Below are 16,565 nucleotides of genomic sequence, written 5' to 3' on the forward strand. Positions count from 1 at the left end.
GTATCTTTTTCTAAATTAAAAATGAAACTCCCCATCTGTTAATTATACGAGGAAAAACAAAATGTTGATATTTTGGTGAACGTTTGAAACACCCTGTGAAATATGTTAAAACAGCAAGAAATTTAAAAATCATTTTATCATCTAGATACATCCTTTCTCGATGGTTTGTTTTTTGGTTCATCTCATTAGCTTTATTTTTGTTGGAAATATTCGGTTTTAAAGAAGGCACTAATATTTTTTCGTAATTTTTACATTAAGACCATGCCTTTGCTTTTGGGCCTAGTCAACACATCTAGTAAGTTCTAGTCCCGAAGTAGGCCTTCTTGGCATAAGATTTGCTTCATTTAATCTTCTTTTTGTAGTCCGTTAGTTAATATGTACGGCCTTAAGTGCAATTCATTGTCAATTTGAAAAGCTGGTAAACGGCGGTTTCTTAGATAACTTACAATAAGTCGATCGTCTCGATTAGAAGTTCTCATACGAAGGTTCCTGGACGTCTAGATTGATGTCCTTATGGATGTGGTCATAATTCAAAGACCATTTAGTATGCTCTATGGTATAAAATTATTTTTGGAACCGGAATTTTATAGCAAATTCACTAAACTCGAATAAATAAATGATATATATTTGACTCACCCTGTATAACTATAAAAATATTTTTGAAATGTGAACTACCATTACACATATATTTTGTAAAAGGTTTGTAGTGAAAATCTCAAATAGGAATCCTGATACAGAACTTTTCCAGAATACGGAGCCATCTTACATGTATGCATTTGTATATGTGTGTTTATTTAAATACTAAAGTGAAAGCAACGAATTTAAATGGGTAAACTTTGTAATATATCTTATTAACAATACAATGCAAAAAGTTTTATAAAAATTCGTTCACAGTAAATGAATTCCGAGGTTTGTATCCCATAAGAGCTTAAAGCACTCCACTAAATTGACTAAATCAGTAAAAATAGCTTTAAGCAAAATAAATTATCTTCCGATTTCTTTGAATATGATAGACAATGAGTCAATATTGATACTAAAAATGTTTCAGATTTTCTAAATGAAGCATGCACTTGAGAAAGTGACTGTTTCATTCATCACATCATATCAAATATTAAAAAGCTCATAGGTTTGTTTGAAAATTTTAAACAGTGATGAATGAACCACGAAATATGTCCAACAGAAAATACAATTACCATGTGAATGACAATTAACACACACAACTGTCAGTGTCAGGGACGCTCTGATTTCCCATTGGGCAGACAGAGGCAGACTTTTTCAAGTTCAAGTAACAATGTTGATTTACTTCATAACGTGTAGTGTTGTGTTTTACATGCGACAAGTGACATCTGGTGACATGTTTATTTGAGACATTAAGTACTGAAGTAAACTTATATATAATTAAGTAATAGTTACTTACTTTGGCGCCACATGCTAAAAGTATCCTTATTTCATCCAAAGGGACCATACGTATAATTGAGTCTGCAAGTTCCCTTTGAAGGGGATTTGCGATACATTCAGTAGGCATATTCTGCAAACAAAAATACATAAAGATTATAATAATGTCTCTACCTTTGTAACGGGTTCATTCCTGGAAAAGACTTTTGTATTGGATATTTACAACATAAAACATTTTTTAGAAAACTACTAAAACGTGGCGGATACAGAGTGGTCAATGACCCATGGGTCAATGACCCCCTAAAACCTATAAATTGGCTTAAATATTAGGTTTTTGGGTTAAAAATTGCCCTCTAAAAAGCATATTCTACATTACTTTTTATTTGACCCCCCCCCCTGAAATAAATTTCTCTATCCGCCCCTGGTTGCCTTTGTATGGATTCTTGAGAGGTGGACTATCAACTCTCTTTCCGTCTTTTTGGATGTCTTCCAGGCTGTCTCTTACCCACCGGTTTCCCTTCTAGAGCTATGCGTGGTAGCCGGTTTTCTTCCATGCGTTTTAGGTATTCGAACCAGTCTTTTCCTTTGTATAGCCCATCTTATTACATCCTGTATTCTACATTGTTGTCTGATATCTGTGTTACCCCCCTAATTGGGTCTCTTATAATCATTCCCATAATGGTTCTTAAGTCCTTCATTTCACCTACACTTAACATGCTTTTGATTTTGTTTTTTTACTCTCGGATTTCTATGCTACATGTCATTATTGGCCTGATGCAGGTCTTCAGTTCTTTTAATTTTAATTTTGCTGTCTGTTTGCATGAAAAAGTTTGTCCATACTATTTACCTCAGGCATCCTGACATGGCCGCCGTTCTGTTTATTTGCCTTCTCAGACAAAATCAGAACAAAAATCTTGGATTTTTCTCGGTCATTCTGAAAAACTTCATCGAGTGCCTTAGACAATTGGAGGATTCCCAATCCAGGCTACGGATGGAGTATTTCAGGCTGAGTTCCATTTCAAGTTGGTTTCCAGTTGAGCAGAACGGTTCTTGTCCAGTTAGTGGAGAGTATTCGCTCCTTTTCTAGCTAGATCGTTTGCTTTTTCATTGCCTTCTATCACTTGATGGGCTGGCACCCAGAGTAGGAGGACTTTATTTTCTTTGCCTATTTTGTTCACCTCTAGGCATTCTTTGACCAACTTCGAATTTGTCGGTTACTGAGTTGATCGATTTCTGAATATTATAATTAAGGCTATTTGGAATTCGTTAACTAGGTCGTCCTATAAATCCGCCCCCTGCATCAGGGTACTGCCAGAAATAAGAATCATTAATTTCTATAAATCAATTGATAATGAGAGTTAAAAAAGCCAGAAGCAACGGGGAAAACATGCAAAAAGCTTTTTTATTGCCGCGAGACGCGGTTTGTCTTAATTGTTTGTTGGCAAACAGCAGACTCAGCTGTTTCGCAGACTAAATTTTCTGGAAATAGTCGGCATATGGGCTAAATTTAAATCGAGAAAGCCATGAGAATAAAGGAACGTTTAAGAAATGCTATTTTTTGTTTATTCCAAAAGTAGCATTATCTTCATGTAAACCTCTAGTTTCAGACACATCAGTTTCTCTTATACAAATCACATCGTCAGAATCGTTAAAAAAAATATCATATTGGCACTCTATTCTATATTGAACACACTTTCTGTTTCCGAAAAAAATGATTCTAGTTTTCAAAATTGCCGTGTTAATTACCAAGAATAGTTTAAAGATAAAAATGCATATTAAAAATTTAAGAAACCTTACTTCAATATATCAGTTTTGTTTAAATTCGAAATAATACGTGAAATTTTAAACCCACTCATAACAACTATAGTCTTGTAACATATTTATTCATAAATTTTCAAAATAATAATTCATTTTTAAATAGGAGAATTCACTATTTTAGCCACTAAATCAACCCACTCAAAAATTTACATGCAGAATTTTAAGTCAAAAATTTGCTAAACAAGATACGAATAAAACACATTAATAATATTGTATTTAATATTCTTAATATTCCATGTTATTTTTTAATGTATTACCTATGTTTAATATAGTTGTGACTATTAAATGAACGTATATTTCTTTTTAAAAATTTCCGGTGATTGATATGGCAACTAGTCAAAAGTTTTTTCATCAATTTATGAATTCTATTTTTAACTAAATATTTTAAATCACATCTAAAAATACAAAAAAAAACTATTTGCGGTGAGATACATAAAGTGTAGTTGCACTCTGATGTAGTACATGCAGAAAAATACAGTCTGTCCAGCAAAAGGATGGACGATTATGACAGATAACTTAAAATAAACAGAAAAAAATAAACAGAAAAAATAATTTACTTTTGAATTCAAATGACAGAAAATAAATTGTTCCTTGACTAATCAATATTTATATGTAAGTATACAGGGTTGTTTACCACATACGACACGGAGTATTGTAGCTAAAGGATTAGATTTTTATAAATTGTAAGTTTTGGGTTCGTTGAAGGACTATTAGAGCTACAATTTAAAATTATTTTTACATGATACAGAGTGTCCCAAATAAATAAAAAATAAAAGTTGTATATTTTTAAATGGAACACCCTGTATATTATTACATTTTTAGTTTCTACGATTAAAATTAAGGTAAAGTTGATTAAGGTTTATTACACTAAAACCTTACCGTTTTTGAAATATTTTCAATTTTGTGAAATTGAAGTAAAAATTTTAAGGCTTCGTTTCTCCAAAGGTATCAAAGTTTTTAATACTAAATATTTACTGAAGTTTATTTATTGATGAGTTATTGTGTTGCAATAATAAAAATAATACTACCTCATACAGTGTGTCTAAAAATTTATTTTAAATAATTTCTAGCTTTAAACGGCAATATCTTTTTTAATTTAAATGGAACGCCCTGTATATTTTAGGAGATTCAGATGCACAATTTAATTGTCTATCAAACTATATTATGCCTCTTTTTACCTATCCTTTCAAGTTTTCGTAGAAAATGCAGTTTTTTATAATTTAGACCTCTTTCATCAATATACCCATGGAATATTGACATTTTAGATTGTTTTTAAAACAACAAATTTATAAAATGTACGGACTAGTAATATTATCGTTTTTAGCAAAACTATAATATTACTAGCACATTTGTGTGCAAAAAGAAAACTATTTAAATCTTTATAAAAGAGTATACATTAATTAAATACACCACCATTATTTCCGCCCAAATACTAATTAATTACATAGTTAATTGTGTTCGTTAATAAATTATTGTAAATAAATGTGGATTTGAATCAGGAATCAATATGATAATAAGTTATGAAAATAAACATCTCTGTTGTTATAAATAAGCAAATTTATCAAAAAATGAAGTATAATTTTTAAGGTGTTACTTTTTACCACCCTGTCTAATACACATACAAAATTCAGTTCTTTAGTATTTGGAGCAATTATTATCAATCAACGCAAACAGTCAATTAATGTAGTTTGAATACTGGATCATATTAATTGGTCCTCTTTAACAAATATTAAACAGTTTATTTATTTGTTTTTTTAATGAAATAAACAAACTATATCGACAATATTAGTATCTGTACTCTTTAAAAATTGGGTATATCTTTAAAAATAATCTAAACTGTCATCATCGAAATATGCTGGGGATATCCATGGGTATATTGATAAATGAGTTCTAAATTACAAGAAAATGAATTTTCTACGGAAACTTCAAGAGATAGGTAAAAAATGATATAATACAATTTGATAGACAATTAAATTGTGCATCTGATTCTCATAAAATACACAGGGTGTTCTATTTAAATTAAACAAGGTATTGCCGTTTAAAACTAGTAATTATTTTAAATAAATTTCTAGACACTCTGTATAAGGTAGTATAATTTTTATTATTGATCAATAAATAAGCTTCACTAAATATTTAGTATTAAAAACTTTGATTCCCTTGGAGAAATGAAGCCTTCACATTTTAACTGCAATTTCACAAAATTGAAAATATTTCAAAAACGGTAAGGTTTAAGTGTAATAAACCTTAATCAAATTTACGTTTATTTTAATCGTAGAAAATAAAAATGTAATAATATACAGGGTGTTCCATTTAAAAAAATACAACTTTGATATTTTTTATTTATTTGGGACACTCTATATCTTGTAAAAATATTTTTAAATTGTAGCTGTAATAGTCCTTCAACAAACACAAAACTTACAATTTGTAAAAATCTAATCGTTTAGCTACAATACTCCGTGTCGTATGTGGTGAACAACCCTGTATAATATGTTTATTAGTTTATCGTCATAAGATCGTCATTGAAATAGATATTTTTTAAATGTATCCTTTCTAAGTCCTAACATAAATCGGCAAAAAAAAAAGAAATCGAAATAGGTTTTCGCATAAAATAAAAAACATTTTTAGTTTTTTAAAACTCTTTGTTGAGTAATTTTTATACTTTGGTAAAAAAAATTATGTGCAACATTAAAATATCATACAATCGAAAAAATCGGCGTCATAGGAATCAAAATAGCTGTCATTTTAAATATAAAATTATATAGGTTCATCTATTGTCATTTCCAAGCCAATAGGATGCCATACTCAGATGTTTTTATTTTCTAGATACCATAACGCTCCAAAAATAATACGTAATTTTTCAGATTTTTTGGTGCTATACCAAATGAATAAAAAATTGTATTTTTTTATAACAAAGTTTGGAATTCCCAAAAAGGACCTAAGTAGGAGTCAATTGCTATAATACAGTTATTATTGTATGAAATGAAAATATAGATAAGAAGTTAAACTTGCATACTTATTATACTTTGTTTTGCTAAGAATTTGGAGAAGAATGCTTTAGGAAGCTATGGTATAGGAAGCATGATGTTTTAGGAAGAATTTTGAGTAATACGGATAATAAATTAATGAGGATTAAAGTTATTATTAAACAGTTATACTCACGAAGTCATACATTTTTAAAACAATTATTATAACATATTTCTAGTAAACTTTTTTAGTTTGGAATGGAAAAAATCGTAAAAGCCAGAGTAGCCTACTCATGCCAACTTGTCGAAGTGAATTTATTATTCATGCATAGGGAATGTTTGAGTGGTATAAATAGATCATGCTGGACATCTAATTAGTATTCAACTTATTCATTACAGGCAAAAGAAGTGATTATTACGTGTATAAAACATTGATATATTATTTATAAGAAATCATCTAAAAATGTTTTTTTAACTAAATATTTTATTGAATCATAAACATAAAAAATATTCTAATGAAATCTGGAAATAATACTAAGGGTAGCTGCAACGACCTCCCGTAATCCTGCTGTTAAAACAAAACAATTGGTTTTTATATATGTCGTAGTCTCATAGTAAGTGTATTCCGTCTTTTCATGAAGAGCCTAGTCACTTAATGAAAAAAACTAACCTAATAACATAACTAGACTGCTAACCTAACCGACGCTTCATGAAGTGACCTAGGATCTTCATGAAAAGACCAGAATACCCACTATGTGACTACAATATACAGGGTGGGCCACTGAAAACTTACAATGGCTATAATTCTTAAACCAAAAAAGATATCAAAAAAATAAAAAATACCGTTTCTATAATATCGAGGCGGAATACATATGACGTATTTTTTGAACCACCCCCTAGGCGGACCTCTACTCACTTGAAAATTTTAAATGGCAACACCCCACTTGTGGCGCCTTTTTGGAAAGCCCATGAAAAATGCTAAACGATGATCATAAAGTTTTTAGGGTGAAATTGAAAAACTACCCCTTACACGAAAAATTAGGTGGACATTAATGAAAAACGTGATTTTTTTTAAGTTACAAATTGGGACCCAGCTTAATGAGGCAAATGAGGTATTTTTCAAACCACCCCGGCCCACCCCTAGGTGCCACCCACTCACTTCTAATCTCAAGATAGCGATACCCCACTTGTGACACTTCTTTGGAAAGCTAATTGAAATTGCTAAACAATGGTCATACAGATTTCAACTTCTGTCTTCTTTCAACAATTACTGGTAAGTAGTGATAAGAAATGTAGGTTTGACAATTTGAAAGAAATTTAAAATGATAATTTATTTTAACAATTGCTCAAAATGAGAGCCGTTTTGTTCCATACAAGAATACAAACGATTTTCAAATTCTTCTCTCACTTTTCTCTCTCGAAATATTTCGACATGCTTCAGTTATCCTCTGCCGCAATTCTTGCAACGAACCTGGTTTTGTCTTGTAGACTATGGATTTAGTGTAACCCCACAAGAAAAAGTCTAAAGGAGTGAGATCAGGTGACCTTGGCGGCCACTCGATTGGACCCCTTCTGCCAATCCATTCCCTTGGATAATATCTATCCAACCACCGCCTTGTGACAATAGAATAATGCGAAGGGGCTCCATCTTGCTGAAAGTGTATGAGGTCTTTATTAAGAGTTAAATTTCCTTCCAAATCTCTTTGATTTTCAACCTCATTGACAATGGCTGGCTCTATCAAATTGTTCAGCATTTCCACATAAGCATCACCAGTCAAATTTCCGTCGATGAAAAATGGATCTATAATTTTATCGCCTAGTATTCCGCACCAGACATTGAGCTTTTGGGGATGTTGGGTGTGTCCTTCAACAACAATATGCGGATTCTCATCGCTCCAGTATCTGCAGTTCTGCTTATTCACAATTCCGTTTAAAAAAAATGAGCACTCATCACTAAAACAAATATTTTTAGTAAGTGAAGGTTCCCTTCGAATTTCCTCCGTCATTAGTTCACAGAACTGAATCCTTTTATCTAGATCGTCGTCGCCAAGTTCCTGCAGAATCTTCATTTTGTAGGGATGGAATTTGTGCATTTTCAATACTCTCCTGACAGATGTTCGAGGTATACCTGTGATTGATACCAACTGGCTTGTTGATGCGTCTGGATTGACCGATACCTGACCAATAACTTCCATCTGCATTTCTTCATTCAGTACCCTGGACCCTGTCCTTCTTTTATTTTTGACCGACCCAGTTTCTTGAAACTTTAAAATCAAATCTCTAACATAAACGTGACTTACGTTTTTGTCCGGATTTCTCTCTTTGAAAGCACGGGCCGTTCTCAAATAACACATACCTTCAGCACCATAAAGAAAAACTATTTGAATTCTTTCTTCCACAGTATAAACCATTTTTCTTTCAAATAAGCGAATCAAATAAACGTTTAAAATACCACCAAATTTGCAAACGATTGAAAATCGATAGAAGACAGTGCAAAAACGCAAAGATATGCTGGTTGCGAGGAATCTTAATCCTGTTCGTTGAAAGTAAAAAAATAGATGACAAGGAAGAATTTGCGTTATCGCAAAATTAGGCTGTAAAAACATCTTTGTGTTGCCTTTTTTATTATCTATATTTAAAAATCGCATTGATGAGATTAGAAGTGAGGGGATGGCACCTAGGGTTGGGTCGGGGTGGTTTAAAAAATGCCTTATTTGCCTCGTTTAGCTGGGTCCCAAATTGTAACTTATGCTGAAAAAATTACTTTTTTCATTAATGTCCACCTAATTTTTCGTGTAAGGGGTAATTTTTCAATTTCACCCTAAAAATGTTATGATCGTCGTTTAGCATTTTTCATGGGCTTTCCAAAAAGGCGCCACAAGTGGGATATTGCCATTTAAGATTTTCAAGTGAGTAGGGGTGCCGCCTAAGGGGTAGGTCAGGGTGGTTCAAAAAATACGTCATATGTATTCCCCTTCGATATCATAGAAACTGTATTTTTTATTTTTTTGATATCTTTTTTGGTTTAAAAATTATAGCCATTGTAAGTTTTCAGTGGCCTACCCTGTATACCTATAAAAACCAGCTGTTATGTTTTAACAGCAGGATTACGGCATGTCGTTGCAGCCACCCTAAGTAAACTAAGTTTGCAATGTACAAGTCAACTGGACTAGACCAACAAAAGATTAAAAATAGATGGAGAATATCTTAACCATCTAATATTCGCTGATGACATAGTCCAAATTGACAATAGTCCTGAAGAACTACAAGCACAAATTAACGAACTAAATACAGCCAGCAATAAAGTGGGTCTCATGTCTCAAAATGAATTTAGCAAAAACTAAAGTAATGTACAACAAAATAGTGGAAAGAAAAAACATTCTAATAAATAACACAACACTGGAAATAGTAAAAGAATATATATATTTGGGACAACTAATACTCAGCTCGGGATCACCAGGTAGTAATTAGCATGGTGTGAAAGTGAATGATGTGAAGGAAAAATTGTTATGGAAGAAACTCAATCATATTCAAATTTAGAATTCCACTTTATCTAAAGAAGAAAACATTCGACCAATTTGTATTATCAGTCATGACCTATGCGTCCGAATACTGGACTCTTAAAACGGACATTTTAAGGAAACTGTAGGTCGCACAACGCTCGATGGAACGAAATACGCTGGGCATAACCAAGAAAGACCGTAAAAAAATAGCGTGGATACGACAAAAGGCCCAGGTAATAGATGTCATCCACAGAGTCAAATCCCTCAAGTGGCAATGGGCAGAACACCAGATGGACCACAAAAATTACAGTATGGTACCTACGAGGAATTAAGAAACCTAGAAGAAGACCTAACCTGAAATTGGACCATGATAGTAGAAAATTAGCAGGGATAACTTGGGCCCGCATAGCCAACAATAGACAACAATGGGCCCAACTACAAAGAGAGTATCTAAATATGTGAGGAAGGCTACACCATAATTGGAAATGATTGAATAAGCTGAGAATGATGATGATGATGATGGTGGTGATATAATAATGCAGTGTTTCAGTAGATACGCCTGCTGTAATGTTAAGAGGCAGATTCATTTGCATCCAAAAAGTAAGCATTTATAGATTTAAAGTGTTATCAAACGTCATCTTTGCTGAGGTGTCGGATGATGTTCTGTTTTTTACTCAATCAAAATATTTTTGGTGTGCTACGAAGTTTGCAGAAACGTATGCACTCTTTGTTTATAGTGCAGAAGAAATATTATACCCTGACCGTAACAATAACATTTGGATTGAAATTCGGTTCGCATCGCCTAAAAATAATTTGAAATCTGTTTTATTAGTCTAACATTCAACTTCATCCTTCGCATAAACGGTACAAAGTAAACAGAGTATTTTCATCTGTGAAGGTTAATTTTTACCCTGAACTTGTTAAGCATGCATAATATTATTTTATGTTGTTGATTTAAGTATGTTGAATTTATGACACCTGAAAAATATATACTTAACGAAATTTTTATTTCCATAATATAGAAATAAGAAATATTTAAGAAGTTATTTTTATAATTTTGACGTCATATCTATATTAATTGAAGGGTCAGGTTCTTTCCCTGTATCTGTATTTTTATTAGGCATTATACATATATCATAGGATTTTGTATAACTCACTGTTCTGCACAGTTTATACATTTTGTAGGGACCAGTTAGACATACTATAATATTGTAAAACCCTAAAATTAAGAATTTGGCGGTTATCGTGTTTTAAACTAACCTAACCCCTGGACCCTTCAATTTCAAAAATATTTTATGTAGTTTATCTATAAGAGATCTAAATTAATTTTCACTTCCGTCTTTTACATACATATTTAAAATTTCATTCAAATATTCGAAATTCATTGAAATTAAGATTATTATTATTTTTTTGTCCGTTCCTGAATAAAAACAAAGCTTTTCCTGAATGAAAATATGGAATGTTTACATAATAAAGATTTGAAATATAAAACTAATAAAATAAAATAACACGGAACACAACATTCATTACTGGAGCAATGCCAAATTTAAGTAAAAAAGTGTAGAGGTATTATTTGACGAGCTATTTTTTGTATGGCGGGAAATGCCTCTTCAAATGTTATTAAGTTTTTTGTTTCTTTGCAAATTTATCGTTTTTAGAAGTTTTCCGAAAAGGAAAATATACAGGGTTGTTCACCACATACGACACGGAGTATTGTAGCTAAACGATTAGATTTATACAAATTGTAAGTTTTGGGTTCGTTGAAGGACTATTAGAGCTACAATTTAAAACTATTTTTACAAGATACAGAGTGTCCCCAATAAATAAAAAATATCAAAGTTGTATTGTTTTAAATGGAACACCGTGTATATTATTACATTTTTAGTATCTACGATTAAAATAAAGATAAATTTGATAAAGGTTTATTACACTTAAACCTTACCGTTTTTGAAATATTTTCAATTTTGTGAAATTGCAGTAAAAACTTTAAGGCTTCATTTCTCCAAGGGTATCAAAGTTTTTAATACTAAATATTTACTGAAGTTTATTTATTGATTAGTTATTGTGTTGCAATAATAAAAATTATACTACCTTATACAGAGTGTCTAAAATTTCATTTTAAATAATTACTAGCTTTAAACGGCAATAACTTGTTTAATTTAAATGGAACACACTGTATATTTTATGAGAATCAGATGCATAATTTAATTGTTCATCAAATTGTATTATACCATTTTATCTCTTCAAGTTTCCGTAGAAAATGCATTTTCTTGTAATTTAGAACTCATTTATCAATATACCCATGGAATACTGACATTTTTAAAGATGTGCCAAATTTTTAAAGAGTACAGGTATTAATATTGTCGATATAGTTTGTTTCAATAAAAAATAAAAATAAAAACTGTTTAAATATTTGTTAAAGAGGACCAATTAATATGATTCCAGTATTCAAACTACATTAATTGACTGTTTGCGTTGATTAATAATAATTGCTCCAAATACTAAAAAATTGAATTTTGTATGCGTATTAAACAGTGTGGTAAAAACTAACACCTTAAAAATGATATTGATTTTTTGAAAAATACTTATTTATAACAACGGAGACATTCATTTTCGGAACTTATTATTATATTGACTTCTGATTCAAATCCACATTTATTTAGAATAATTTATTAACGAACATAATTAAGTATGTAATTAATTAGTATTTGGGCGGAAATAATGGTGGTATATTTAATTAATGGTATATGTACTCTTTTATAAAGATTTAAATAATTTTCTTTTTGCATACAAATGGGCTAGTAATATTATTATTTTTCTAAAAACGATAATATTACTAGCCTCTACATTTTGTACATTTGTTGCTTTAAAAACAATCTAAAATATCAGTATTCCATGGGTATATTGATAAATGAGGTCTAAATTATAAGAAAATGCATTTTCTACGAAAACTTGAAGGGATAGATAAGAAGTGGTATAATACAATTTGATAGACAATTAAATTGTGCATCTGATTCTCCTAAAATATACAGGGCGTTCTATTTAAATTAAAAAAGGTATTGCCGTTTAAAGCTACAAATAATTTAAAATAAATTTTTAGACACTCTGTATGAGGTAGTATTATTTTTATTATTGCAACAAAATAACTGATCAATAAATACACTTCAGTAAATATTTAGTATTAAAAACTTTGACACCCTTGGAGAAATGAAGCCTTAAAATTTTTACTGCAATTTCACAAAATTGAAAATATTTCAAAAACGGTAAGGTTTAAGTGTAATAAACCTTAATCAAATTTACCTTTATTTTAATCGTAGAAACTAAAAATGTAATAATATACAGGGTGTTCCGTTTAAAAAAATACAACTTTGATATTTTTTATTTATTGGGGACACTCTGTATCTTGTAAAAATATTTTTAAATTGTAGCTCTAATAGTCCTTCAACGAACACAAAACTTACAATTTGTAAAAATCTAATCATTTAGCTACAATACTCCGCGTCGTATGTGGTGAACAACCCTGTATTTTTTTAATTTACGCATAATATCGCGTAAATAAATAATGATATATAAAACAACCTCAAAGTTTCCAACAAGGACTACCGACTAGAAGTACGACACTAGAAGAAATATTCCGTCAACTAGACTGGACCAACAAAGAATTAAAAATTGATGGAGAATATCTTAACCATCTAAGATTCGCTGATGACATAGTCCTAATAACCAACAGTCTTGAACAACTACAAACACAAATTAACGAACTAAATACAGCCAGCAATAAAGTAGGTCTCAAAATAAATTTAGCAAAAACTTAAGTAATGTCCAACGAACTTGTAAACAGAAAATACATTTTAATAAATAATACAAAACTGGAAATATTATTATTTTAATAACCAAAACCAAACCAAACCAAACACAACATTCATTACTGAAGCAATGCCAAATTTAAGTAAAAAAATGTAGAGGTATTATTTGACGACAACGAACAATAGTTTGAGACAACTAATACACAGATCGCGATCTCTACTACCAGAAATCAACCGAAGAATTAAGTTAGCATGGAGTACCTATAAAAGAAACTCAGTCATATTTAAATGTAGAATGCTACTTTATCTAAAAAAGAAAACATTCGACCAATGCGTACTACCAGTCATGACCTATGCATCTCAAACCTGGACTCTTAAAAGGGATATTATAAGGAAACTGCAGGTCGCACAATGCTCAATGGAACAAAATATGCTGAGAATAACCAAGAAAGACCGTAAAATAGCAGAGTGGATACGACAAAAAGCCCAGGTAATAGATATCATCCACAGAGTCAAAAATCCCTCAAGTGGCAATGAGGACACTTGGCAAGAAGGACGGACAACAGATGGACCACAAAAATTACAGCATGATATCCACGAGGAATTAAGAGACGTAGAAGAAGACCGAACCAGAGATGGGACCATGATATTAAGAAATTAGCAGGGATAACTTGGTCCCGCATAGCCAACAATAGACAACAATTGGCCCAACTACAAAGAAAGTATACGAGGGAGGCTATACCATGATTGGAAATGGTTGAATAAGCTGAGAATTAAAGATGATGATGACCTAAAACCGTTTAGATCCCTAAAGTAAAGTTTTGAAAATCATTAAAAACTAAGATAAGGTAACAATACTTGAAATAATAGGTATTACAAAATTTATTACAAACTTATGATAGTTTTATACTTACATAAATCTTGGTTAAGTACAAATGATGTTTGTATGAAACTAAATTAAACATACTCTATATTTCTGAATGAAAATTTAAAATGTATAAATCAAAAAAACTATAAACGTAACAATCTTCCTCAATGAAATAACTATCCTGACTCGAATCTTCTGTTGAGTGATACGAATTAAATCTAAAATATAGAGTAAATACGAAGTCAACAAAAATAGGAAAGCAAAATACAAGCTAACAAGTTGATTTACGTTTAGTTCTAGGTTCACATTGAACGTAAGCAGTTGCGCTTTTCATTCTCTATTTTTAACCGTTGTTGAACAAAATGGTAAATAAAAACAAGTGCATAAAACAATCAGTATAGGCCAGTCGATTAATTTAAATCGAATACTACGTAAAATGGCACAATGCACGGTTTTAGAAAAATTATAACATTTTTCGTACAATACAATATATACCCGCGAATTAGTAATTTAATTAAATATCTTAATATTTTATGTGTACTATGTGCCCATATTTGAAGTGAAACTCCTTACTAACAGCTATTAAATTGAAGGACTTGAAGGACATGTTTAAAAAAATGTAGTTTGAAATGTTGAGAAAGTAATAAATTAAAAATTTAATAAATAACTTGATTCTCTTTCACAAAATTTGTATTAAACTATCAATATTTTTGATAAACACGTGGGCTGCTCACAAATACACGTCGTGTCACTACGTATTTCTAAGCCGTAGACTGTCCTATTACCACTTTTCGTCTCGTGCTCGTCTGTCACGGCCGTCTCGCTAGCTTGTGTGTCACAGCCTTGAATTTTTACTCCCAGCGCGCGTAAAGACGTTTCACTTCAATAAAAAGAACATAAAAACATACAAAATAAAGGCAAGTATACAGATAACGAGAACAGTTAACTGAACACTTGCATATATAAATATACTTCAAAACTTCAAAATATATGGACATGTAGGTATAATAATAACATTAATATCAATGATTCTAAAATATACTATTTTCTACAGATAAAATTATAGAAGCGAAAAATATTGCAAACAAATGTCTAGTCTATAAATAGATTAAACAATTTTTGGATCCAAGGATAATAATCACGAAATCAATTACTATAAATAATATATTTTAACAAAAGTTTAATAAAAGATTAACCGAAACTCTTATATTTAAATAGATACTGCGTAGATGCTTATATAAAATTTAAGTAACTACGTATTTATATGAAACGTCAGTTTGCAATTCTTGCAAAAACTCAAATCAAAGTTTCAAGAAACAATTGCAGTACAATGCATTTACATAATTAAGATACCTACTGATCACATTTATAACAATAACATAAAATGAATGAATGGTAAGAATAGAATAAATATAATTAATTAAAATTAAGGAAAAGAATTAGCATAGGTAATAACGATATTGCATTGGTGCAATATCAAAACATTACACAACTATAAAAACTGTACAAACAAAATCTTTCGAAAAACTTTATTTTCCTACCTTTCTTTTCAAGAACTCTTTTTACACTGAAATCGCTAACTAAACACAACACTTATTTTTTTCTTCCCTTGTTCAGTCCAAATCCCCTTTATATGTTGTGACAGGTAAGTAAATCAAAACAACACAAGTCTGGAAACCTAACTAAAACCCAAGCGAATATCTACTGGCACTTTTTCTCTCTGGTTTCTACGTCAAACAACGTCTGTAAAATTACAAAGTTTCTATTTATACCCAGGATTTTGCAGCAACTGACCGTATGATACTTTAGCCTAAAATCCTGTGATACGTACTCCCATCACAAGGTCTTTCTTTCCATTTTGTTTATTTTTGTTTATATAAATAATATTTGTAAAGACAAAGAAATGGTTTGCTTTGTCTCAATGCATATAAATATATTTTTCATGTATAGTTTAAAATACGGGAGCTTAATGAATATATCAGTTAAAAATGCTTACTGGAAGGTGTATAGGAAACAGATATAGACCTTGAACTGTATTGAATGTTCATTAACAGAGCGTGCACAGCATCCAGTATAAAGATGCGTACTCACTAGAGCATTTTGCTCCGAACGAACCAAACGAGCCGAGCGCGCAGAGCCGAATTCGGCAAGTGAATACGTGCTCGCGAGCAAAATTTCACCGAACCGAGCGCGCCAAGCATTTTCGCCGGCT

The 16,565-nt window shown here is 31.0% G+C and overlaps 1 protein-coding gene across 1 annotated transcript in view; it reads right to left on the bottom strand.

Annotated features, from left to right (window-relative positions):
- LOC115876005 (ankyrin-1-like) overlaps positions 1 to 16,103 on the bottom strand; it is a 29,616-nt gene extending 13,513 nt beyond the window's left edge. The window contains exons 1-2 of the mRNA XM_030891664.1: positions 15,895 to 16,103; positions 1,418 to 1,528 (exon numbers count right to left, since the gene is read on the bottom strand). Of these exons, the coding sequence (XP_030747524.1) occupies positions 1,418 to 1,525 (108 nt within the window). The 5' untranslated portion in view covers positions 1,526 to 1,528; positions 15,895 to 16,103. The remainder of the gene's footprint in view (positions 1 to 1,417; positions 1,529 to 15,894) is intronic.
- Between the last annotated feature and the right edge of the window lie 462 nt (positions 16,104 to 16,565).

This window comes from Sitophilus oryzae, unplaced genomic scaffold, assembly GCF_002938485.1.
Source record: "Sitophilus oryzae breed Bouriz unplaced genomic scaffold, Soryzae_2.0 scaffold_1396_pilon_pilon, whole genome shotgun sequence".
NCBI classification, from domain to species: Eukaryota; Metazoa; Arthropoda; class Insecta; order Coleoptera; family Curculionidae; genus Sitophilus; species Sitophilus oryzae.